Source organism: Brachyhypopomus gauderio, chromosome 1, assembly GCF_052324685.1.
Source record: "Brachyhypopomus gauderio isolate BG-103 chromosome 1, BGAUD_0.2, whole genome shotgun sequence".
Lineage (NCBI taxonomy): Eukaryota > Metazoa > Chordata > Actinopteri > Gymnotiformes > Hypopomidae > Brachyhypopomus > Brachyhypopomus gauderio.
Window position 1 is genome coordinate 29,364,337 of NC_135211.1, and position 27,786 is coordinate 29,392,122.

The 27,786-nt window shown below is 44.6% G+C and overlaps 1 protein-coding gene across 6 annotated transcripts in view; it reads right to left on the reverse strand.

Annotated features, from left to right (window-relative positions):
• LOC143516331 (uncharacterized) overlaps positions 1–27,786 on the reverse strand; it is a 65,000-nt gene that overhangs the window by 14,901 nt on the left and 22,313 nt on the right. For 5 of the 6 annotated variants that reach the window (XM_077007910.1, XM_077007905.1, XM_077007887.1 and 2 more), the window contains 12 exons: positions 14,132–14,268; positions 13,662–13,829; positions 8,506–8,610; positions 6,511–6,553; positions 5,652–5,727; positions 4,964–5,182; positions 4,132–4,219; positions 3,735–3,887; positions 2,760–2,857; positions 1,704–1,879; positions 1,169–1,368; positions 184–201 (listed from right to left, as the gene is read on the reverse strand). In XM_077007910.1, the coding sequence (XP_076864025.1) occupies positions 184–201; positions 1,169–1,368; positions 1,704–1,879; positions 2,760–2,857; positions 3,735–3,887; positions 4,132–4,219; positions 4,964–5,182; positions 5,652–5,727; positions 6,511–6,553; positions 8,506–8,610; positions 13,662–13,829; positions 14,132–14,251 (1,464 nt within the window). In that variant the 5' untranslated portion in view covers positions 14,252–14,268. The remainder of the gene's footprint in view (positions 1–183; positions 202–1,168; positions 1,369–1,703; positions 1,880–2,759; positions 2,858–3,734; positions 3,888–4,131; positions 4,220–4,963; positions 5,183–5,651; positions 5,728–6,510; positions 6,554–8,505; positions 8,611–13,661; positions 13,830–14,131; positions 14,269–27,786) is intronic. The other variant, XM_077007901.1, reaches the window with a different exon arrangement.

The following is a 27,786-nucleotide window of genomic DNA, read 5'->3' on the forward strand; positions in this document are numbered from 1 at the left end:
AAACGAATGAGGCGATTAAGAAATGAGGCTTTAACGTGCACACGGTTCTACATGAAATATGCCCGTGTGAACATGTACTGTGATGGTGTGTGTGTGTATGCGGCCGGTGGGGACAATGGCAGTGACACATGTAGAGGGACGACGCCACAGAGGGTCACTGACGGCTACAGAACTGTACGATACCTCCGTCTTGGTCTCCTCCTTTCGCCAGCAAAGGGGTCAAAAGGAAAGACAGACATGAGCTGAGAGGCAGATTACACACAGAAGGGTTCGGGAGGAATGTCTGGGGAGAGCCGGTCGAAATGATGCTTTACGGCAAAGTAGGAGAGACAGGGACGAGTTAGTGATGACAAATCCAGCCACTGCTGCAGAGCGCCGTGTTCAAGCGTGTCAGGAGAGCTTAGAGAGTTTAGAGTTATTACCACTGGACTTAGAGATTGGGGTTCATAATCATCTTCACTCATTCACATCCAGGGGTTAGCACAGGGTCCCTGCACTTTGAATGAAGTGCAGCTCGAGCCCTTTCATTAGCATAATTACAAACACATCCTGCTCTGTCCTTTGGCTTTCTGGGATTGTTTGGATGGCTGGGTGCCAGGTTCATTATATGGATACATATCCACATATGCACTAAAATGATGAATACATCCAAACTAAAATAAATACAATAAAATGGCAAATGACAAGAGTCTGCCAGGGAAGAAAAACTAAATATACACACTCGTTCAGGTTTATTTTATCATAAGTACTCGGATTCAATCAACAGGAGGTAAGGCGTGCAAGCTCCAGAAAACTCCAGTAACGCTCCTCTGTCTCAAATAAAAGTGCTGACAAGAAAGAAACAGTAGTACATTATAAGAAGTTGAGCAATAACTGAAATTTGGGAGAAGTTCCGTGTCTGAAACTCCACCCTACTACTACACCCTACCAGAAATAAGAGCACCTCACTCTGTCTATTCTTGCTACACATCATTTTTACGATCTTGTGAAGCTGTGGAGAACTTCATGTCATATCATGGCCAATGGATACACAAGCTTCAGTATGTCGCTTTCCATTTCAAAGTGCTTTTAATTATTTTAATTAAGCAGTTTTGAAAAAAATCTATCGATGTATGAATCGAAAAAGAACAGTTTAAGAGATATTTTACCCTTTCAAAGCAGGCCTTACCTTTATCTCTTTCCTCCTATTAGGACTGGTGACACTGTGCTCTTCTTGATCTTGGTACTGGTCCAGGTCCTGGTCCTGGTCCTGGTCAATACTGATGTCTTGCTCTGTCTCCTGCTCATCTCCCAGGAGACCTTGAGTATCGCTCCTCTGGGAGAAGGCATCTGTGGGTTCCCCCATGGTGGAGAGCGGGCGGGAGAACTCTATAGCAACCACAGCAAATAGCTCAGTGCCTCGTCAAACACCACACCACTTTTTTCAGCTGATGCGGGATCAGTTCTTTGCCAAAAAGAGCCAATTGGACAACAGCATTAATGCATTAATGAGCTTTTCCATCTGCAGAGTCTGAGAGATGCATGTCTGTTTGGCCCCTGTTAGGCCTCTATGCAGCCAGTTCATTTTTAATTCAGCAGCTTTAATCAGCTTTAAAAGTGAAAAGGCTTTAAAATGAAATGAAACCAGGAACTTTGGAAAGTTCCAGATTTTAATGGATGGTTTGAAGGGAGAGAGTGCTGATTAAAAATGCAAGGCTACCCACCTCCATCGAGACTGCGGGACAGGAGGAACCTCTTGCTGGTGGAACGCTCAAAGTGAGGAGCAGGCCGGTCGATCAAGGCGCTAGCCTGCCGTGTCTGTGCCTGCGTCCGCCCGCTGTAACGGAACTTCGAACCCATCACCAGGAACCCCTTAGGAGGAGGCTCTGGAGACACCAACCTGATAGCAGTCGAGGTCAAAGGTCACATGGAAAAGCCAGCATGGGAAGAGAGCTTTTCACTTTAATTTTGAAAATGTTAATCATTATAATCAATGACCATTAAAAGTGATCATAAATGGAATGGATTAATTTCGAACTGAAGGAAGCTTCACAGTGACGCATGAAGACAGTATGAAGCATCACGTATGAATCATCACGTATGAAGCATCACGTGTGAAGCATAACATCTGAAGCATCATGTGTGAAGCATCACGTATGAAGCATCACATATGAAGCATCACGTCTGAAGCATCACGTCTGAAGCATCACGTCTGAAGCATCACGTCTGCATTCCCCTGCTGCTAAAAACCCTAAGGCAGAATGTCCCCATCCCTCCTCACACACTAACTGGCATCTTTTCTTATGGAATTCAGTGAATTGTAAAACGTCTCTTCTGTAATCCTGCTGTATCTTTTACCTGTTTCATTTTCATTTTATTGTGATTTAGTTTTTTTGTATTTCAAAGCCCTTTGTGAAAAACTTTTAAAAGGTGCTAAATAAATAAATAAACATTATTATTACAATCCTAGATGAAACTGTAGATTTAAGTGCTACTGACGGACATCACAATCCCAGGTACTCCAGTTCAGTGAGAGCTGCTCCAGGCAAGAAGCATTTAGGTACAAGTCTGAGCACAGAGCCGTGTGAGCAGCAGAGGGCTTAGATCACAGAGCCAGACCTAACCACACCTGAGCTCTTCCAGGAGTTTAAACAAAGGCCGGCTGAGAGTCTAACAACCAGCATACATACAAACGATTAATGAGGGTGAACAAGCAAGCAAGTACTGACAAAGGCACAGCAAAATCGGCATGAGACCAGTTTCTGCTTGGGAGAGATTACCTGAAAAAGGTATGATGTTCAATGCACACCTTCCAGAGTCTCTTTGCAGCTCTGTGGTTGGGTAGCTTAAATCCAATGGTGCTCTCAAACTGCTCATACTGTTACAGAAAAGCAAAACACTGTTCACACAGTGACTTAATTCCTGCTACAGGCAGCATGGAAATCTATAACCAAGCACATACGTACGAGATGTTCCCATAGAGGGTCATTTTGCATTGTTTAAATAACTCTTTAACCTTGGATACCTTTGCTAATTTAACACACACCGCACTGCTCTGGGGCATAATTAAAATGAGGGGCGTTTTTTAATTCCTGTGCTCTGATCTGTGGGAGAAGAGCCCGAATTGAGCTGAGCTATGACACAAACACCAGCCTTTTTTTTTTTTTTTTTGTGTTCAGGCAGCAGAGATAAACAGGAGTGTGGCAGCATTCGGACGGCGTTCAAATCTGGTCCGCCTCGTCAGTTTTCTGGGCACCGGTGCAGCTGTCATGGCCAAGCTGAAGGAGCCCTTTATGTGAGAGTCTCACAGGGCCCTCTGTGCCTTCAGCAGGCCTGCCACTCCAGCGCTCCGCGCCGGGCCAGACTCAGCAGCTGGACCCACTGGGGGAGAAGAAGTCTGAAACCACCCATGGGACCTTCACAAATCGAAGAGGTCACCCGGCAATTCACCCCAGCCTTATTGGTATGCGCACCAATGGCACACCAGTGGCATTAATGCATAATCAGCTGAATAAATTATCATTTCTTCCCCACCGAGCAGTCGAACAGGACTGACTGCACAAGCAACCAAACTTTTCACTGGCTTTTTCTTTGTTATTTCTCCCTAGCAGCTGCTGTATGTTGAAGTCAGCAGTTGGCTGTGTGTTCTCTTAGAAAACTTTTCCCACTGAAGCTCCCTGTGGTCAGGTTGCTGGAAGACGAAAGGTTGTTCTGCAGAGAGCATATGTGAGAGAACAAAGGGGAGTTCATCGTACCTCTCCCGGCCTGATCTTGATGTAGAAGTTGCTCCTCTTATAGGAGATCTTGAGTATCTTGGGCCAGGCAAAGCGATTGATCCTCAGGCGGTCTCGATAGATCAGTAGTCCATTGGCACAAACACCCAGCATGATGTCGATCCCTTCTGAATCCTACCACATGAGTCAGAGAGAGCAGAGAAGAAAAGTGTACAGTGTTACTACAGGTCAAGATGGCTGTGCTTTTGCATCGACCTTTGCACAGACAATGGTACACTGCACTAGATACTTTACTGTAACATAGTTAGAAATACTCTTCCACTCTCACTTACAAAAAAGATTTTGTGCTTAAACTTGCTTCACACTTACTGGACATCTGATAGACACATTTTGAAGGTTTACGGTTGTACATTTGTACCTTGGCGTGATGTAAGTCAACACCGTACATTGACAGCTTCTTAGCATTCTCCAAGAAGTTCATTTCTGCCTCGGCAGGCGTCATGCCCCTGAAATGCAATATAAATTAGAAATGTATTCAACCAGCAGGGAATCTCCCATTTAACGCTGGTGAGAGCATCACAATCTATTGGCTCTGTTTCTATTCTCGCAAGGCACGAAGAGCTCAGTGTGGACCTAAGAACCTGCACAGACCCATATCAGCCACATTGACCCAGACTCAAGGCTTTCCAACACAGCAGGACTGTGGGACCCAAGCTCAGGGCTTTACTGACTGTCAAATGGGAGCTTTTACTGACTCTGAAACAGCAGGACTGTGGGACCCAGACTTTGGCTTTACCATCACAGCAGGACTGTGGGATTCTGACTTTACCAACACAGTAGGACTGTGGGCCCCAGTTTGTGGGCTTTACCATCTATCATGTACCATTTACCATTTACTATCTGACGAGATAGGATTCAACAATTGAATCACCAATTGGCATTGGTTCACCACAAATTAAAATAATGGATGCTTATTAACATTGTGGAGTTTGTTAGCATATGCATGTTGAGATGGGTGAGGGTAAACCATGTAGTTTCCAGAAGAAATCTGTTCCATAACATATCTGTTTCATAAGAGATTCATTTGGGAGATTTTCAGAAACCATATAAAACTACAAACAGCTAAGTCTGAGATCTAGGGGATAATATTAAATGGGGTTTTTTAAGCTCTGGAAGCACCTGATAAAATCCTCTAGCTAATATTAAAACAAGCTGACATTTTTGTGTGATGCACATGGTGCTTCACCCACCTGTACGTGCGATGGAGCTCTATGACTCTCTCCTCCAGCTCACGGGTCTGGTTGGGGGCGAAGCGAAAGTCGCTGACGTAGTCGGTACTGTGCTCGTCCTGGTCGTAGTCTCCAAGCTCCGCCTGCACGGTGTAAGAGCCGAGCAGGGCGTGCGTGACGAAGGAGCAAGGCAGGCGGCCCGACAGGATGTCCCCTCGCAACTGCAGACAGAGGTAGTACCTACAAGAGAAAAGGGGCGGGGCAAGGGGACAGAGGGGGAGGGGCCTGCTCAAATCTACACTTATGGTAGCACACCACACAATGCCTTGTAAGAAGGATGGCCATGCTAAACAGACAATACACAGAAAACCAGAATTGGGTTCTATTTCACAAATACATAATTCATTAACAGTTTAATTCACAAAATCTTCTTGTAAATTGATCAATTAATGCCAGCTGACCTGGCAAAGATAAAAATAAACCTAATTTACACTAGACGAAACCTCAAGCCGTTACCTGGACCCTGAATCACACCAACACTGCCTCCCAAACACTGATCAATTGCAGTAGAAAGGTTTGTATGTTTTTGTAATGATTAGCTTAAATGCAACAATGGATCCTCTAAGCAGGTACTGTATGTCTAAACCTTAAAATTGTGAATCAAATCTGCATCAGACCTGCTGTGTTGCAGGTGTGAACGGTTGCTTACCGTGTGATGTCCTCCATGAGCAGAGATGGATCAGGAGGGTAGAATTTGACAGCAAAGGCAAAATGCCAGGGAGAAGCTGAAGATGAGGACAGATACACACACACACACACAAACACACACACACACACACAGCTTAAATTCTGTTTAGTACAATCCATATACAGGCTCAGACATTGATGTACATCCACCCCCCCCCCACCCAAAGAATGTGGACACATCAGCACCAGCTACAAGTTCATGAACATGAAGTTCAGTCAGACCTTTCCACACCTCACTAACTGCTCAGTCATTCCCGCAGAAAAATCTCAAGGCTGAAATATAGAATGAATGGAGCTCACAGTGTGTAGTAGTGTGAGGTAGACTGACAGACAATGTGAAATACACAATAAAATACACAACTGTGTGCATGTGTTTGGGTAAGTGTGTGTCTCAGGTGTGTAAGATGGTGCCTGTGGCATCTGTGTATTCTAACACATCACACCAAGTGTTGAAGTGCTGCACTGACAAACAGATCTCACCATCACAGCTGCCGCCATGAGCTGAATAATGTTAATGTTAAGAAGGCTGTTCAAAATGGGTCTTATCATCACACATGCAAGGTACATGTATCCTTAATGTGTGAATTACTGTGGGCTGTAGGCAGGAACTAGAATTATGCATAATATTGCATTTTCTTACGAGCATTTTATCTCACATAATAATCCCAGTAAATTAATTAATTATGTGTATGGATTTGTGTGTGTGTGTGTGTGTGTGTGTGTGTGTGTGTGTGTGTGTGTGTGTGTGTGTGTGTGTGTGTGTGTGCGCGTGTGTATGTGTGTGTGTACATCAAACAACAACCTCTCATGCGCTCACTCACTTCGCATCTGCTTCTTGACGTCCTTTGAGGGATCCAGCCAGTTCTGCAAGACAGAGATCAAGATTCACACCAGTGTGTGCAAGTTTGTGTATGCGAGTCTGTTTGTGTGATTTTGTGTGAGTCTGTGTGTGAATCTGTGTGTGAGTCCCTGTGTGTGTGAGTGAGTCTGTGTGTGAGAGTCTGTGTGTGAGTGTGTGTGTGGCTCTGTGTTTGTGTGAGTCTGTGTGTGTGCGTCTGTGTGTGTGAGTCTGTGTGTGAGTGTGTGTGAGTCCGTGTGTGTGAGTCTGTGTGTGAGTCTATGTGTGTGTCTGTGTGTGTGAGTCTGTGTGTGAGTGTGTGTGTATGTGTGTGTGTGTGAGTCTGTGTGTGAGTCTGTGTGTGTGAGTCTGTGTGTGTGAGTGTGTGTGTGGCTCTGTGTTTGTGTGAGTCTGTGTGTGTGAGTCTGTGTGTGTGAGTCTGTGAGTCTGTGTGTGTGAGTCTGCCACACATCTACCACACACTGCCTGTCCTAGATCATCTCTGGTAATTGCACCGAGCGTTCTACTGGAGTTCTGCCTCCACACGTGCTTTAACTGAAAGGCAGAAGCATCTATCCTCTGGCCTCATCTAGGGTTCTCGCCAGCCACGGATGAGTGCAAATCTCTGCACCTGGGCCTTCATTGTTTGTTATGTTTTTTGCATGGTACTTTCAAATTGTCCTTCAGTATGTTCGATGTTCAATGACAGCATAGATCATAGTCAATCAACATAATCAGTGACACCTTTTCCAGTATCCAGTGTCCCCTCCATTAAAAAAGTCCTTTATAAAGACATTATGGTGTGGCAATAGTTTCATTTTCCCTCAACACTTTCCTCCTCTGTCAAGCTTCTACTAAATGAGAAAGCAAAAAGAACCATAACAGGCTAAACCAAGATACACTTACCCCATTGCCCAGGAGACAACAACAGCTACATTAGAAACACTATCCACAGATTAATCTTCCTCCCAGTGTGCCCCGGTGTGGTCTAATTCTACGAGGACTTGGCCTTCATCCAGGTAGCACACTGACCTTCATAAGCCTCTACGTCAGTGCTTAGTCAGCGCATGTTTAACAGGGCTGGTCAACGATTTCATTGCACAGGCAGGCCCGCATTTAGAGCTGCACTCCTAAATATACACGTGAACACAGTCAGAGCTCGAGTGATTCATCCGCACGCTTAAAAGCCCAGATGCGCTCTGAGCGTCTATTATGTGCCTGAATTTCCTTGATGTTTGGCCAAAGCAGTGAATGCTTATTAATCAGCAGCTGGGCTCTCCCCTCTACTGGAATGTTCCGGACACCAAAGCGTTCATTATTACTCTTCAGCAACATTTTCACATATCACAGTGTAATAACGGCCGAATGGAGCACCTTTGCCAACTGGCGTAAGATTGTTGTGCGTTGTGATGGCTGAGGAATCGTACTCCAATTGCCTGTGTTTAGTTTAAATGTCGCAGAAGACATGTTGAACACAAAGACGGAAGATTATCACTGATGTGAACGTAATGCCTTGTGGGATCGTATCATTTGATATATTGAATCCTCTCTGTGTTCTGAAAGGAAGTGTTACAAATGACAGAAAATGATACAGCACCAGGCAGTTTGTTGACACAAAAACAGCGGCATAAAACAAAAACAATCAGGCAAATGGTGAAACTTCAGGACAGAGGGTTTTCCTAAATGTCATAATGCCTTATTCAGTCTTTGAACAAAACCCCCACACCTGCGTTTGCCACCATAATCTTGGAAAAATCCTTTCAAATGGCATAATTACCCAAAATTGCCTCGCTCAGAAAACTATTACCCTGTCCCCACAGGACTCAAAGTCCTGCAGGGAATAAATAAGCCTTTTGGAGTCACTGCATTCATGCACATGTTCTTTCTAATTCCTCAGATCGTAACAATTGATTCACATTAAAACATACATTGAGATTGATACTAGTACAAACACAGTTGACTTTGAAAGGGTCCAAACCTTCTGGCTGTCAGAATCACTAAATGTCAGCCCAAAGTAGTCCTTCTCCAGCAGGTTGAGGTGTTCACACACCAGGTCCATCAGAGCTTGACCTTTACACTGCTTCTGTAGACAGAGTCAGATGACAACAGATGAGATTCCAGAAGAAGCTCCTCCCCAGAGCTACGCAGTAAGCAGAACCTGAGAAAATGTTCCTTAGAGTTCCTGTGCATATTGTGTAGGGATAAGAGACAGAGAGGCCATTTCAAAACATCTCACACAACACAGGGCACCATCCACAATATTTTGTTCTCAATTTAGTGTGACATCTAAAGATGACATCTAAAAAAAATCACAAGCAGAAATAACACCTATAGTGTTATAGAAGCATTAACGAGACAGTTCTGCCCAAAGAGGTCACTTACATCAGCACCTCTGACTACAACCACCGTCTATAATAACAAAAGGCCAAAGAGGCTCTCCAATGTGACCAGCGCTTTAATCAGCATGGTATCTGGCTTTCTGCTGATGTTCCCCAGAGGTGCCACAGTCACAATGAGAAAAACACACACACACACACACACACACACACACAGCTTCAGCTGTTACGGCTCCAGCTCCGGATGCCATTTCTGTAGTGACAGCTAGGCGGCCGTTGTCATGGGAACTGATGAAGGGTGTTGCTGCTAGCTTTTCTAGAGAGAAAAGGATTTCTCCTCCATCTGCATCATTAGGTCTGAGGAGAAGAAAAGCTGATTGGTGCTCTGAATCTTCCCATTAGGCTACACTGAGTACATGGTTAGGCTTTGTTAAGACACTGGCTAATTTATCATTTTATTACCTGGATAGTAAACATTATAGCAAAAGTACAGACCTTGTCAAACAAAGCAAGCCATTCCTCAAAGAGCCCTTTCCAGGTACCAACTGTACCACATATAAACCCGTACTTGAGCCACAGTTACTGGAACCATTTAGCAAATGCTCGTGTAGCAAATCTCTGAACCCAGCCGGCAGAACAGAAAGTGCATTTTCAGGTTAGCACTCAGTCTGCAATTTCAAACTGCAAATTTTCCAAAACATTTTGCATTCAAATGCCTAAAACTGAAATGTCCTTTGTTTGGTTTGGAAAACACTCATTCAAAATGGAATTCATAATTCTCATTAGCCAACTGCCTACACAAAGTTCCCCAGCAAGAGACGTTTATCTCCTCACAGAGACAGCAGAGGTATGACCAGTATAAATGGACATAGGCTTGTCCTCTTGGTTTTGACAATGGAGACAGATATTTTTCTGCAAGGTGGAGGAAGAGGTATCAGGACAAAATGAGCAAGAGGACAATAAAGAAGACAATGAAACCATCATGAAATAAATCCCCTCGATCAAATGGTCCCCCATGTTTGAGTGGGAGAGGCTGTGTAGCTGTCCTCATGACAACAAAGCTTCATAGCATTACACTACTGTATTTACATCACTACACAGAGGACTGTAGTGGACACATGGTAGATTGATTTTATAATATTATTATATATTAAAGTTTCCTTTCATGTCAGGTTGAAAGAAATGTTGATCCCTAACATAACATCAATTTATTGCAGAATTGATAATATCTTTGGTGGAAGTGACTCTTTATTCAGGGAAAAGCTACATTGATAATTCCTAAACCCCCTTTAAGATTTCTTTCATCATGGAAGGTGAAAGGTGCATCATGGCCAGCCATACATGTCTCATCTCCAATGAGATGGTTCTGGGGGTGTAGATGAGGGGGAGACCCAGGGGCAGGTATGACACTCCACATGGTAGCTCTCCCATTTACTTGGCAGAGCACAGCTTGTGATCTACATGTGGTGCTATGATCAGATCCAATAGGCCATCCACATATAGGGGATTCACATATAGGGGATTCACAGATAGGGGATCCACACACTCTCCATGTAGAATCTCCACTGGTGTCCCACAAGGCTCAGCTCTTGATTGTATTTTTTTTCTATTTAGAATCGCTCCTTTGATGATGATAAGATTCTCCTATCATTGCTATGCCGATGCTTCCAAACTCATCCTGGCTTTTCCACCTTCTGTCATGCAGATTTCTAGCCATATCTCAGCACATTTGACCAACGTCTCATCGTGGATGGAGTAACTGGTCCTCATGGAGATCTTGCCATCTCTTTTGAGAACTCTGGAACTCTCTACCTCAATATCTCTGTGAAGCTCTTCCTGTGCATGCCATCAGGCCCACGCAACAGATCCAAGCTGCAGATGATCTTCAACACTGGTGTATTCTAGACACTGGTTAAGTCTGCAGTCTGACATTATAGTCTGTAGTGTAGACATTGGTGTATTTGGTAATCTGGTTGTTGCTGCAGTCTGAACATTACTGTAGTCTAGATGTTGCTGTAACCTGAACATTAGTGTAGTCTAAACACTGGTTTTGTCTGACAGCTCTGCTCTCTCAACATTAAGAGGCATAAAATCCTTATTTTGTGGTGAAAACACATTTTATCAAGTAGTGTTTAATATTTCTTCAAGGGACTACAATGGACTCAACTATGAATTCAAATGAAACTATAAAACATTGACTTGCTTATATTCCCTCCTATTGTAATAAACATTTGAAATTGACCAATTATTGTATTGTTGCCTCACAAACCAAACTCCTATAGCGAAGCTGAAAGTTCACACCCCTGCTTCATAGACGTTTAACTTCCCTTTCAGTATAACAGGAAGCAACAACCCAAGCAGCACAAGAGAAGGCGTTCATTATCCCTCGATCAACTCAGCTCATGTGCAGAAGAACCACCTCGCTGTTCTCAGAACTGCTATTATCAACTGGGGGTTTTAGGCTGGGCACATTTTATGTTTAACCCCATCATTAGTGACATGAAGAGAGCAAGACCCTCTTGAAACATATGCACAGGTGATGCTAGCACAATAGAGAGTAGTGTAGCATGAATAATAGGGTTTACACTCCATGTATTGCAATTAGCAGGGGTGAGAATGTAAAGGAGGTTCAATGAGCCACAGCCAACCCTGGAAATTTACAGTGAGAAATTTACAGCAGTTACAGTGAGAAAAGGACAGTCTATCTAATAATCTGTTTACTCCTATAGCAAGAGCAAAAATAGAAGGAGTGTGCTTCACATACACACACACACAAACACACAAACACAGACTCACACGAACACACACACTCTCTCACACACACACACACACACACACACACACACACACACACACACACACACACACACACACACACACACACACACACACGTGTTTCAATAACTGCTTACAATGCTTACAATAACAGTTTCTCACATACACTCCTTAGCTCTTGCCTGTATCTTTTACACATTGCGCAAAAATAGCAAATATAGATTTCCCACGTAGCAAATGAGGCAAATATAGATTTCTTATCTCTCAGTCACACACACTCTGAGCAAAAAGCATATCGCCTAACCTACGCTCCACTGCAAAGCCTGCTGTATCTCTGTGCCTCTGTGTCACAGTATATAACATTACACTGCCTGGCTCTAATATACTGTATTCCTGTCATTCTTTACTGAACTGTTGACCTCTCCCCTGAATCAATCAGTCTATACCCCCACATTCAGAAAGACTGGATACTGCACAATATCCTAATAAAACACAACAGAGACCACAAGTTGCACAACATTACAATAAAACACAGCATAGACCACAGGTTGCACAACACTATAATAAAACACAACACAGACTATAGGGCAAAGGATTGGAAACAATAACTAACTTTGCATCTCTGCAAAATATAAACACAAAAAAATTTATTTTTGTAATGCATAAAATGTGTAATGCAAAGCCAAGGGTTTTGAAATAACAGATCATTAATAATGTGTTTTGCTGAACTTCTGCTTTTCTCAAAATAACCTCCTTCAGTTGCTTTTCTGACTTGAGAGACCAGGTTCATCCCACAGGTGTTCGACTGGTGTGAAATCCGATGATTGTCAGTACTATTTAGAGAGAGAAGAGTGAGGTGTTCTGCAGAAAATGTTACGCGCCCCCACAAAGTTTAAAAGTTTGCTTCAGATCTTATCCTGCTTGAAGTTCTGCGATTATTCTCCGTCCACAGAAGGACTGCTTGCCTCTCCACTTTTGGCCTGCAGAGGACTAAAAAAAAAAAAAAAAAAGCCACGAGCACCTTACAGCCGACTCACATTCAGAACGCTGAGATGCACACTTCTCTAATTCCTTGGAGAACGTTCATGCGGTAGCAGTCCTACTCAAACACTATGCGTGGATGTTTAATTATAAACAGCACCGTGGTGTCACTGTGGGTATTGGCATGCATCAGAACATGCTACCTTTAGTAGGAGAATCCTGCCGTTACCTGCGGTCAGTCAGGAGGACTAGAGCTGCACAGCATATCAGCTTTAATCATTACTGCACCATTGGCCATCCCAAGATTGATATTGAAGGCTGTATTGAGTTTGCTAGCAAATCACAATTTTATTTTTATTATTATTGTGCTCTGCGAGCATCCTGACCAATCACAATCATTCCACATGAGGGATTTTGTGGGTGTTTTGATCACAGCATTCATAGGATCTTGGTTTATGGCACAAAGACACTGATTCACCTTTGATTTTAAATATACTGCACAGCAAATTAGAACTGGTATAAAAAAGCTCTATTTTTTATTCATATTGTTCTTTAAAGACATCAAGCCCCATCATCTGGTATATGGAAATAATAAAATCTACAAGCCTTTGTAATTGTGCTCATAATAGGCACCTTGGTGAACAGCGTTTGTCTGATTATGACTACACATCTCTTATACATACCTCCACCAGCGTTCTCAATAATGTAATAAATACTTGTGAAATTATATGGAAAATATGTAGAGGAGTAGAAGGAACAGCAATTTTAGATTGTGGTGTGGATGTTGAGACCCAGCATGGCCACCAGATATGTTTACAGCATCCTCGCGTCTTAGTCATTCTCCAGAAATATGCAATCACAATTACTCTGCAGTTTCAGCATGTCAAGAGACAGAGTTACCACATCCTAAGGCACATACTGGCGCAGAGGGGCAAAAATACCCTTAATTCATTAAAAGCATGGACACATTTAGTGATTTTGTGACTCGTACAGAATTTACAGTTTGCTAAGTGCATTATGACCAGGTGGTGTGATTTCTGACCTCAATATCCGCTTCGTAGTCGCTGTTGTCCAGAAGGGTCACGCGGAAGTGGCCAGTCTTGGAGCGCTTGGAAGGCTTCTGGGGGGATTTGGGACTCTTCCCTGGTGTCATTCGTTCTGATGTGTCATCTGTATCTTTGCGATCATCCAGACGTTTGCTCTCTTGGTCCTGAAGACAGGTATTGCGGAGTTGGAATGCACGTTATGTTGGATTATGATTAGACTGAAAATGTTGACATTTCATGTGTGGAATAAAACAGCAAACCTGCAGTGGTGTCTCTGGAGCATTCTGGAACATTTTCTATGAATTTTTTCCCCATGAGATTTTTGACTATTTGCTAGATTACTAAAAATGTACCTAAAATAGTTGCAGATCACTGAATAACTTGACATTAAAGTTGGCCCCTGGAGATCACTTGCCTTTCCTATAGCCTCCATTTGGTTAACATGTGCAGTGCCGATGTGACACACCTGTCTAACCATTCTGCCTTCAGAAGCAGACTTGGGCATGCTCCCTGCTGCCCCCTTGTGGTAGGGTGGCTCCTCTGCTGCATTCTTCACCGCTGCCTCAGGACCCGTTTCTGTCGTCATGGTAACTTCTCTGTGTCCTACAGAGGGGGGAAAATCAATGTTTACTGCATCATTTTTCCATTTCATTGGCAGAATGTCAAGTGCCTTTGTCCATATTCAGCAGTTTCACAGAAGGAATGAAAACGCCACAAAACTGAATGAAAATGTTAACAACTCTGTGAGCTTTTCTTAAGTCTGTAACATTTCATCTTCACCATTTCCTTAAATTATCACTCAGTCTCTTATTTTCTTTTGGGAATTAATTAGCATTTTAAAGTAAATAAATGTATATATTTAATAAATATAATGGTATATAATATATATAATGAACTACAAGAGACTCACACTCATGTTCAGCACTTTAGCCTAGAAAAGCGGACTTTTGATCTGAATCTGTATAGCTCTCTAGACACACTCAGGCAGCCAGGCAGACATATCTGTTCAGAGGGAGGCCTTCATGGACATGGTCTTTAATTTAGCTCACCCTCTTTCGAGGGAGGTCAGTCACTTTAATTGAACCTCAGACCTCCCTGAGTCAGTCCTAACCAATCACAAGCTGACATCTACGCTCTGTGTCTGCCCTCTCCACCAACCACACAACACAAATCCCATCAACATAATGCTGTCAGGGCCTGTGGACAGAAGAAGCAGGACCCTTTCGTCCTCAGTCAGAGGGAAAGTGGTCACCAGCTCATGTCAGGTCAAGTAGGTCTTTATTGTCCTCTGGGCCCATGGTGCTAGATACAAGCATATTTGTATGACATACACAGTGCTGATGGGTGATAAATAGAGAGCAATGAGAATAAGAACGGGTGGGTCCAGTTGGGTCAAGTTGGGTCCAATGAGTTCAGTTGGGTGAGTGCCCAAGGACAATAGAATATAAAACACAGTTAACCTGACAAAACCTTACAGTAAGTAACACAGATGAGCTGGATTGAACACTTTACAGTGGTGTCTATCACCAGATCAGTGGGGTGCCACAGGTGTACGTTTTGGCCCTGTAAAGACTTATGTAATGCGTTTTTCACATTCATTGACAAGAATCGATTCAATTCTTTGGGAACAGCGGAGAAAAACGCCTGTGACCTGTGGCAGGTCTAATTTTTCACAAGTTACACTGTCTACAGTGGTGGTAAATCAATTTTTCATCTGTTCCTGAGGTGCTAATATTACGCGACTATAAACCTGCCATCATGAAGCAGGCTACTTTGAGTGCAATATTCCAGAGAAGGTCTTGAGTAGCAGCCAATTCATCCACGTGTCTTCAGAGGCAAAATTTAGCTTCTCACCAGCTATTAGCTATAAAATAAACGGTCTGATCTACTTGACTGTTCAGAGCTATTAGCATTTTATTGTTGTTCATGTCCAACAAATTGGCTAAACCACATTCACATATAAGTCAGTCTGGAGATGCAAAACATGGATTAAGGAAAGTGTGTCATGCAAAGTAAAGATTATAAATATAGACAAATGTAGGTCATACCCTTTAATTCAATAATATATTAAGAATTTGATTAATATTATATTTTATTCTATTTATTCAGATTGTAGTAGTCACAACGTTCAAATAAACCAGCACAAACAATACCATGAACATGCAAATGCCATCCACACACCAGCTGTGTTCACCTGGCCATTCAAGCAAGGCTTTCCAAGCCTTTGTTGTGACACAGACATGCATGTGTGCCAAGAAACACACAAACTTGCAGTGCCCCGCCCACATTTCATCTGATTTAAACTGGCTCTGCTGTCTGGAGATCTTGAATGGCTTCAGATGCATTTCCCAACTAAGGAGCACTGCTGTCACCTGGGAAAGAGGGACAGGCATTTGGAACCATACATACTGCCATGGGCATTTATTTCAGCCTTGTCCTCTGAGCAAAGAGCAGCGCTGTCACTTGTGTCGCCGCCATGAGAGACGGGTGATGGCGGTCCCGCATGAACCCAATAAATCACGTCTGTTGCTGCTGAAAAACCCCAAAACACTCTGACTTGGAAACAAGACTAATTCTATCTATGACTCTCAAGAGTCTTAAACAAGCACCAGTCAAATCACTGGCCTTCAAAAATGTTTCTTTAGTCACAAAAACTTTTGCTTTGGGTTTGAATGAAGCATTCAGTAATGTGAGTATGTGCTCTAAAACAAATCTTATCTGAAGGTCAGGGGTGCTGTCATGCTCACAAGCACATTTGCAACAAAAGGGACATTTGTATAAAATTACACATTTTGGAAGGTCACAAGTGACACATCCATAAACTACTGGATTAAAACTGGTTGCAAAGGTATTGGAAAATTAGGCAGAAATTTGCTTGATGTTTCTATGCCAGAAGTTAATTTGAGTGACCGGCTGAACAGTGTTGGAGGGATACAGTGTTGGAGGGATACAGTGTTGGATGGAGCCCAACGCTCTGGCCGTTTCACCACCGCATGTGAACCGGATTGGGGTTTGTGTTTTCGTCATGATGCTGCTCTCTCAGTGGCTGCTTCTTAACGCTCGCAGAACAGGAAGAGCGCGAGCGGCGAGAGGGGAAGAGAGGGAGGGCTAGCCTGAGATTCGGTTTCCATGGAAACAGATGTGAACAATTTTTATTTCTAAGCTGGGTTTGACGGGGCTGTAGTGGGGGTTAAGAAGCAGAAGACAACGGAGAGAAGGAGTATCAATGAGGGAGGCACCAAGGAGGAAGAAACACCCTTCCAGAGTCCACACCAGGGGGCGCTCACGTCTCTACAGGGACACAACATCCCTCAGTCTGTGTCCAGAACTCGCCAGGGCTGGTCGCCCACATCCCCCCTCCACTCCTACAAGGATCCACCATGCCGAGGCATCTGGGAAATCGTCCACTCCTCCAATGGGAGAGCGTCCATTACTCCTATGGGAGAGTCCACTCCTCCTATGGGAGAGTCCACTCCTCCTATGGGAGAGTCCACTACTCCTATGCATACCTGTCAAGTGTCCCGTTTTGGCCGGGACAGTCCCGTATTTTACCGCTCTGTCCCGGCGTCGTCCCGTATTTTTATTTTCCCAAACAGAATTCTGTCACTAGCCTCGCGAGGACTGCCACCCAAACTACTGCAGATGACAGTTCTCGCGAGGCTAGTGACAGAATTCTGTTTGGAGCGACACGAATGCTTTAAAAAAAATAATAATAATTAAAACTCGCGGGTTTAGTGTCGACAGTGGGAGCAAACCTGGAGATGGATTTAACGAGAGAAGGCAATCCTGCCTAAAAAGCTAAGCGTACGTGTAAGTACCTTGACGACTGGGACAGGGAATTTACTTTCCTAAAGTGGAGCATGAAGGGGCATAGCTACTCATTCTGTAAGATATGTAGCTGTAATTTTAGTGTCTCTCATGGGGGAAGGAACGATGTCCGTCAGCACGAACAATCTGCCAAGCACAAACGCGGGTTAAAGGCATAGAAATATGCCCAGGAGATGTCCCCATTTGTAGCTAGAAATACCACTAGATAATTAATTGTTTTATTCATTTGTAGTTCAAAACATATTTGGGGTGTTTTTTCTTCACTTTTTGCCACTCCAAAGATGTTTTCGTTTCTACTACAGCCTCGATTGCAGCTATATGCAAATAACTGATTATGCAAATTAGGCGATGACGTCATATACGGGAAATGTCCCGTATTTTTAAATACAAAACTTGACAGGTATGCCTATGGGGGAGCGTCCACTACTCCTATGGGGGAGCGTCCACTACTCCTATGGGGGAGCGTCCACTACTCCTATGGGGGAGTGTCCACTACTCCTATGGGGGAGTGTCCACTACTCCTATGGGGGAGCGTCCACTCCTCCTATGGGGGAGTGTCCACTACTCCTATGGGGGAGCGTCCACTCCTCCTATGGGAGAGCGTCCACTTCTATGGGGGAGCGTCCACTACTCCTATGGGAGAGTCCACTCCTCCTATGGGAGAGCGTCCACTCCTCCTATGGGAGCGTCCACTCCTCCTATGGGGGAGCGTCCACTACTCCTATGGGAGCTTCCACTCCTCCTATGGGAGAGCGTCCACTCCTCCTATGGGCGCGTCCACTACTTCTATGGGAGCGTCCACTCCTCCTATGGGGGAGCGTCCACTACTCCTATGGGAGCGTCCACTCCTCCTATGGGCGCGTCCACTACTCCTATGGGGGAGCGTCCACTCCTCTTATGCGGGAGCGTCCACTACTCCTATGGGAGAGCGTCCACTACTCCTATGGGAGCGTCCACTCCTCCTATGGGAGCGTCCACTACTCCTATGGGAGCGTCCACTACTCCTATGGGCGCGTCCACTACTCCTATGGGGGAGCGTCCACTCCTCTTATGCGGGAGCGTCCACTACTCCTATGGGAGAGCGTCCACTACTCCTATGGGAGCGTCCACTACTCCTATGGGGGAGCGTCCACTCCTCCTCTGGGGGAGCGTCCACTCCTCCTATGGGGGAGCGTCCACTCCTCCTATGGGGGAGCGTCCACTCCTCTTATGCGGGAGCGTCCACTACTCCTATGGGAGAACGTCCACTCCTCTTATGCGGGAGCGTCCACTACTCCTATGGGAGCGTCTACTACTCCTATGGGGGAGCGTCCACTACTCCTATGGGAGCGTCCACTCCTCCTATGGGCGCGTCCACTACTCCTATGGGGGAGCGTCCACTACTCCTATGGGAGCGTCCACTACTCCTATGGGGGAGCGTCCACTACTCCTATGGGGGAGCGTCCACTACTCCTATGGGAGCGTCCACTACTCCTATGGGGGAGCGTCCACTACTCCTATGGGAGCGTCCACTACTCCTATGGGGGAGCGTCCACTCCTCCTATGGGAGCGTCCACTCCTCCTATGGGCGCGTCCACTCCTCCTATGGGGGAGCGTCCACTCCTCCTATGGGGGAGCGTCCACTACTCCTATGGGAGCGTCCACTCCTCCTATGGGAGCGTCCACTATTCCTATGGGGGAGCATCCACTACTCCTATGGGGGAGCGTCCACTACTCCTATGGGGGAGCGTCTACTCCTCCATCCAGGTTTCGCCTCCAAGCCCCTGCAGCTCGACTGTAAACAGAATGAACTGTAAACTGTGAGCACATTTCAACAGTGCAAGCGTGCAGAGTCAATAGTGGCCCATCGCTTGTGCAGATTTAGCAGATTAGACCAGGGTGAGATGGTAAGGTAGCAGCCGCCACCCCCACAGAGTGCCCTGCTGTGTAGGAAACAGCACAAACGCAGTGTTCACAGGTCCCATTACTTTCTGTTGAAACTAAGAAAGATGGTGCATTTCTTCTCACCGCACTAACGATGTTTGGGACGCCGCTTGGAGGGAGCAGTGACATGCAGTGTGGGAGGGGGCATGTTCTGGGAAAGATTACCCTGCAGAACAAGTAAAAAAAAAAAAAAACATAACGGGCTGCAGACACATGCAGAGAGACAGACACACTGGGAGTGAGAGGACGTGATGCAGAGATGTCACCTCGAGTCAGAGTCACTGCCTGCTCCCATGGTGTAGACGAGGATCAGCCTGACACATCGCCACATTGCCCTGCTCCCGGATCAGCCTGACAGACTGGCGCAATTTCCCTGGTCCAGGATCTGACAGATCACCAAAATGACCTGGTCCAGGATCAGCCCTACCAGCCACAACATTAACACCTGCCCCCTTCTCAGTCCCCATCTAAACCACAACATACATTTTGCAATAACACTTGTTTTGTTTATAAAAGTCCATCTGGACATGAATAAACAAAGTTGCCTTCATTTAGGGGCTATAGGTGTTGATTCAATACTGCAGTTTTTGAAACAGAACGCAGCAATGCACGACATTCTGAATCATGACTGCAAGGCACCTGGATTAACAGATAAACAGGAGAAGGTCATCGTCTCATCCCAAGATTTAGAGACTGCATCTTCTATTCAGAAGGCTCTGAAAGCAAGAAGCAACCCGTGACAGCAGTCTAAACAACGCCAACCATGGCAGCTAACAAATCACAGGCTTTCACTCAATGTTTTCCGTTGCGCTCCGGAAAGCGAACCTAGAGTGCACACACACGCAAGCTGTCAGGCCCTGGTAGGTCTTGACAGGAGACCCTGATGCCCTCACCACGAAGAGTCCTGCCTCACACACTGGTGTGGACGCAGCCTGCATACTTCAGCACTGAGAGCAAAAGCCTGGCTCTAGTTCACCCAGCCTGCCCGACCTCTCCACACGCCACCCTCCGTGATCCGTGATCCGATTGCCTCTTCCCTGCTTTTCTTTAGGAAAATGCACAATACATCAAAAAACCAAAACTGCTTTGCTCCACCGTGCAAGAGAAGCGACTGTGAAAAGCAGCAATTAATGTCAACACCGCTACTGCGTCAGGAACCCAGCAGCGCTGCTGAGACCCCAAACACAAGAGCCTTATACAGTGTTCAGGAGATGAACCGAGCCTGTCCACCCTCCCACTGTGCAGATGGATGAACCGGAGGGATAGCCCGCTCTGACGAAGCTCAAACATGACATGGAACAGAGAGGCCATGCTAATCAGTCCAGCATCGCTACAGAAGAACTGCACAGTGGCAGAAATTGTCAGTGAGTTCTTCCTGCTTGCTTTTTCTAAACGAACCAAAGGACAAACAAGCCTTTGAGTGACCTTATAAGAATTTTGCTCTATCTTTATTGACTAGAATAACACTTGCTCTAAGCTGCAAAAGCTTTGGTTTTAAAAGTGTCTGTTATCTGTAGAAGCATAAGGCCACGTCCCATATGTATCGGTGGTAGCAGAGGGCCTGTCCCATAAGCAACACCTCATTTGCTCACTTGGTTCTGGTCTATATGTCACATAATAGTGCATGTCGTCCCAGTAGCAAGATTTCTTTTTTTGTCTGCCACCTTTAAATGCTTCAAAGCACGGAAGACATTTAGGGGACCATTTTCAGCATTACTGGGACATGCTGCAACTAGATGTTGTCACTGGAAAATGTGACCCTACCAGTCCAGAGCAGACCTGAATCTCTCAGCATCACTGAGGTCTGTAGGCAGCACGGCTATAATTTGAGCTGCTTGAGGCTTTTATAACATGCGTAATGAGAGGCCACAAGCAGAGGACTGCTTGTCGAGCGATCTTGGTATCTACCATATAATCTACACAGGGCAGGTTTCTGTTGTCTTAATATAGTAAACACTCCAGCTTGATTGCAGGAGGAAGAGGATGATGTCATAACCCTGCTGATGAAGCCTGCAGGAGGGCAGCATGCAATCCGTCCGGAGCGGCTAGATCTAACAACGCGCGGCGGAGGGCGCAATCGCTAACTGAAGCTGTGACATATTGTACTGCTTCTCAGTGCTTTGACGCCTCTGATCTGGGTGAAACATTCATCTAGAGCCACGTTCAAAGTGGAAGAAATGTCAGTCGGAAAAGAAATCAGATGGGGGGTGGGGGGGGGGACTGCATGTTTAATGTGTTGTAACCACAGAAAAAATATGAATTCTTTTACCATAAATCTGGCTTGCTTTATTAGACAGCATCTGTTCACCTTCAGCTGTGACATACCATGAAACCACACTGCATAAACTACATATGACATGGTGGTGTTCGTGGAAAAAGGGACATTTTGTTTATATTTAATTGCCATGGTTATGAACTATGCCCCAATGTAGAGCCACAGAGAGAGGTCACGGAGCATTAAGATTACAGGCCTGCATGTACAACCCAAGCGCACGTGCTGAAACAGTGCGGTCTTTGTTTGCTGCCACAGTCCTGCTAGTTAAGAGCGGGAGATTATTTTACTTTAAGAAACAGTCTCGCCCCAAAGAAAATTCCACTGGGAACACAAGGAGCGCATCAGTATTGAGCTGAATTACGCATGGTAAACATACACATTTACAGGGTCCTGAGGGAGAACGCTCGCTTTGGCATGACGTGGTTTATTATGGGTAGCTGAAGCAGAAAGGCCCTCTACGGGGAGAGGGAGAGTCTGAACCCATTCCTCAGGTCACCACCGGCCACCATGTCAGCGCTGTAATGAATTATTAGTCTAGAGAGAACTGCTGCTGTTTCTATAGCAGATGGCGTAAGAAGTGGCTGCCGTAGCCGGAGATGGATGATCTGCTTCATGATGTCTGGGGAGTCAACCATCTAACCATCACAGTTCTTCTCAGAGTACTTTACTTATTGAATAAGGTTTCTGTAAGGCTTTGTTTTGAGTACTGTGATTCATCTTACCTGATGCACCCCACCAAACAATTTGCTGCCTGATGCACCAGCAAATGGACTCCTTTAACTTATACCTTATGCACACTGTTATCTGGGTTAGATTGAGAAATCCTACACATTTCCACTGCAATAAAAAAAAAAACATTTTAAAAATCTTCCTGTGTAGAACCCATCACTGTCCCTTAGCTGTGTGTACATACTAAAACATACTTTATAAATCTATTTTATGGTAGCTGTGCAGACATATTAGCCCTGTGCTATAATGAACAGAGTGGGTCCAGACGATCCAGTGGAGATGGGATTCATGGCTGAGTACAGTGATGTTTCTGTACCTGTTTGGTATGTAACTATACCTGCATACACCTGAAAACACAAAGACACAGTCACTCCCACAGTGAATCATGCGGACAGCCCTCAGGCGTACACGGGAGTGATGCAACCAGCAACACAATGCAGACGTGGGGTGTTGCAAATACACAGAATCTCCTTGCAAATCAAATCTGACACCTGGGAGACAGGGGCATCAGAAGAACACCAGAAGGAACACCAGGCAAACACCAGAGGGAACCCCAGACGACCACCATTTCACGGTTTGGCATTTTTTACGAGCCGCATGGTGCTAACTCCCACAGACACCAGAGTGCAAGCAAAAACACTTACAAGACACAACCAATACACATCATCACTACAACACTCCCCTCTCACTCAATGAGCACATTGCTTAAGTGATATAAAAACAGAGGTTGCCGGATTCTCTGCAACACTCTTTTCATCCCCCCGATAGCTGAGCTGATGTGCAATGACGCGATTTCATCACAACCTTCTCAGCATAGGAGGCAGGATCAGTAGAGTTATGGAAGAGACTCAGCAGTAGTCTATGGCTGTCACCGTATTAATTTCTAATGTCTTTCCAATCATTAGGGGAAGGTCCTCAGGACTGGCCCTCAGGACAGGACAATAGGACAGGTCTTCAGGACAGTTCAAGACAGGTTGTCAGGACAGGCCCTTTGAACCAGTACCATCCCAGCACCACATTACCGTTGAGCGCCATTGTCACAACACATCTCTATGATTCCACACAGTTAAAGGGAAAGGAAAGGTTAATAAAGGTCGTTCCACTGAAATATTCATGAGAAATAAAAACATCCCCCTGCCTATCGAGGACTCTGTAAAACTTCTGTTTTTAAAATAATCTGTTAATACCAAGGTCAATAAAGGTATTGCGCTTAACTTTAACGTGTTCCAGGAAAGTTCCTGAAGCCCACTGACAGAGCAGGTCCAGCGTGGGGCTAGCAACACTGAGGTCGTGACCTTGGTGTCCAGGGAGCACATGTAATGGAATGATGACAAATATGTAAGCCGCTCTGGGTAAGAGCATCTGTCAAACACTGGAAAGACTTTTTAGTTCTTATTAACAAAGAAAATGCTGTATGACACATTCACAACCAAATTAAGCAAATCAAATTGTACTTGTCAATTTCATCACAGTGGAAACATAACATTAGTGAAGCTGTAATTAGTTTTTGAGAACCAGTGCTCCAGACCCAGTGTTTAATCAATCCTGCCTTCTAAGATTTCATCCAAAATGAAACTGTTGTGCTCATATTCAAATCCTACAGTTCGTATGTGCACTCATCTTTCTTCTGACATTTCTCAGACCATATTAACCATTTGAAACAGGAGCTTGAATTGAGTATCTGACCTTCACGAATGTCAATATCTGACTCATAATTTGCAAAACCTCTCCTGTGTTCATCATAATGTTCTGATATCCACAATGTGCTCTTTTATATACGGAGAAATTAATTTGTTTCATTCTTTACAGACTATTCTAATCATCTTAATTATTTCAAATTCATAATCTTCTTAGAGCTTCCACAAATGAAAACACTGCCTTATTCACCACCTACCCAGGCCACTTCACAACACTATGATTAAACTGTTCCACACTTTGGAAATTTGCATACCCAGATGATTACAGCAAGAGGCCAATACAGCTGCTGAAATGTGCAATGTCATGAGGGAAACATGGCAGAGTATTGTGTACACACACACACACACACCCACACACACCTCATGTGTACGTGTTAGTGATGGGATTTTCGGCTCTATTTTGAGATGCGGCTCTAATGGCTCTTCTTACTGTGGAGAGCCGGCTCTTTTCGGCTCCCAAACGGCTCCCCATATATATTTTTTACATTATTAATTAATAGCTTAAACCTAATTTTATTTCATTTTGTTTCATTATTGACATTGTTAAGCACTTGTGATGAGTAAAAATGCTGCATAACAATGCTTTATAAATAAAACTTTATTATAACCAATTATTAAATTATCACAAAATAGAACGCAATACAGCTTGGTCAATTGCCTGCCGTTTCCACAAAAAAAGTGGAGACTTTTTTCTTCAGTGTTTTCCCACCACATTATTAACTGAAAGCTGCGTGTGATTGGTCAGATGTGTGGAGCACACGCTTGACATGCGGGCAGTGGAGACATTCTTTGCAGTGTTGTCCGAAACGATATGTGGTAGTATAAAGAAACACCCCTCAAAAACAGGGGAAGGAACATTTACCTGACGAAAATTAATGTTGCATTGTGTTCCAGGTTTGAAAAGTGCTAAAGTAGGCTAAAGTAGGCTACTTGAAAATGTAACTGTATTTTGTTTCACAACAAATAGATGTCTGACTGAATCGATGTGATAAAAAAGCGAATTATTTCGAATAATTTCGAGTATATGTATAAATATTTAAGTTTAAGGTGCTGGGAAATATTGAAAATGGCCTTTTTCAATATTGAAAATTGACGTACAAGTGCTTAAATTCCACCTTGTAAAGGTGTATGAAGCCGGCATACACGACTTTGTTCATTGCGCTGAAGAGGTGCACGACCTCGCTTCGCACGGGGGTCCTCGCGCAGGGGCGGAGCCACCGCGATTGCGTCATTTTCGGCGCACGGACCCTCGCGCAGGTCGCGACGCGCCAAGTACGCTCTACCACTGGCAGAAACAGAGCAATACGCGCAAGGAGAGGGAGAGACAGCGAGGCACCGAAGGACTAATAAAAACGATGTTGGAAAAAAAACTGTGGCACTTGCAGAGCACAAGCGCAATACTGAAGGAAAAAGCGGCTCCCAAATAGGATCCTAAAACGGCTCCCATTGTGGAGCCGGTTCCAATCGTTCACTTTAAAGAGCCGGCTCTTAGAGCCGGATCGTTCGCGAACGACACATCACTAGTACGTGTATACACACACATACACAAACGCAGGTCCAGAGCCAAAAGATATCCCGGCTGCTCATGATTCTGGCTTTGCGCTGCCTCAGAGTATGTGCTTGTGTTTGTGTGTGGGTGTGTGTGTGTGTGTGTGTGTGTGTGTGTGTGTGTATACAGGAACAAATTGCAATAAGCTCATGTGATGATTATGGTATTTATCATTTCAGTCATGATGAAAAACTATTATTAATAACTAGACTAGAGGTGTGACGAGACACTCAGCTCACGAGACGAGACGAGACACGAGACTGGGTTCACGAGATTCGAGACGAGACGAGATTTTAAGAACACTAAAATTACAAATTATGTGACTGGACAACAGACTTTTATTTAAATTTTATTTAACTTTAAACATGCATTTTGAAATGTTTTATTATAACTCTTAACATGCATTATGTAAGAGACTGAAAAGTCCGTTGTAAAGCAGTTTTCGTCGTTAAGCGTGACCCTATATTTAGATACGCTTTGATCGTAAATACAGTATAGAAAAAACTAACAATGTTCTCGTGTGTACAGCGTGAGAAAGAGCGATCGCGTTACCGAGATGGGCTTATCGTACACAACACTCCACTACACTACACAACACTCCACTGCTCCTCCGCGCACCGCGTTAAGCGGGGACTCACTGTATTATGTACAAAACAAAAAGTTCTTCTCTGTCAATACAGAGTGCAAATAGTGCAAACTGAGCCTGACCAAGTATGTCACTGAATTTGCTGCAACTACACTGCCATGTTCATTTTTAAGAATATTAGCATCCCCACACTGCTCCCGATATCCTTTACTGTCTCAACTTGCCAAAGCGCCGTTCTGTCCCTGCTACCTCTGTTCAAGTGAGATATGTTGATTTGAGTACTGAGCTGTGGTGGTGCTGTAAATGTCTCTGCATCCTGCTCGTATTAGTCGTGGTGTACGGCATTATTTTCATACAATGTTTACATATGTAGTGTCTTATCAGTCACTCTCTTGCCATTTATCATTTCCGCCGGGTTCCCAAAATGATGCCAAACAAACGATTTGAAAGTGGCGGGGCATCTTCAATAGTAATACCTGTATTTTCCCACGTCATTGTGATGTCATCAAATCTCGCGAGACAGATTTTTAACACGACGAGAAATCTCGCGGAGTTGAGTCTCGCGAGATCACGAGACACGGAGATCTCGTCACACCCCTATTAATAACTTAAATCAGTTTGGCATGTGCTCAACATACTTACATCATTAGCGATCATGTGTGTGTTCCCTGTGATGCGCCCTCATCTGAACATGGGTGACGGTTACAGCATCGCTGAGCTTTTTTCTTTTCAGATTAGTGATCTCTGAAAGGAAGTAAACCTTATCGGGGGAGGAGGGAGCCTATATAACGATTTGTATGCACAATTGTTTTGTAAAATCTAACACCACATGACATTCCTCGGGCAACGTGTGAACTTTAAGTAGAGTTTCGTAGAGAACGGACTGTCCTCTGTGTCAGCCTGCGGGGAAGACGACAAGCGGCTGACTGGTGGTGGTGCAAGACGGACAAGAAAGTGTCTACACCACACCAAGGCATGATGGAGGGGCCAGCCTGCTCCAGCTGGAAAGACAACCAAAAAAAATGTATTCGTTGACTGGACAATTACAAGAAGCTGACAAAGCGGAGATCAGAGCCACAGGGCTGTAAACTGCAAGGATTGTGTTTGGAATGGGCATCTGGCATCTATGGGTCCTCGGGGGGATGGTCTATGGGCCCCACGAGGGTCCTCTAGTGGGGCGGAGCATTTACCAGGACCCATGGTGCAGAAAGCTGTGATGCTTTTGCTGCGTAAATATATCACGCTCAGTAAGAGGAGCCGCATCCACCAGCCGCAGGCAGACTGATCTGTAACGATGGGAGGTGGCATCAGAATCAGAGACATTGTTTTGCTTTTCGGACTGGGCCGCAAACGGAAGTCTAACGGAACTGACCCGGCCTGCCGAAGAGTGGAGTTACCATCCATCTGTAAATCACAGCGCAGAGAACCACGCTTTCATACAAAAACAATAACCTCAGTTCTCAAGTTGTCAAAAAGAACCCTTTCCCTTTCATGACTGGACTGATGAGAGTAGCACGTTGAATTGTGGGTAGAA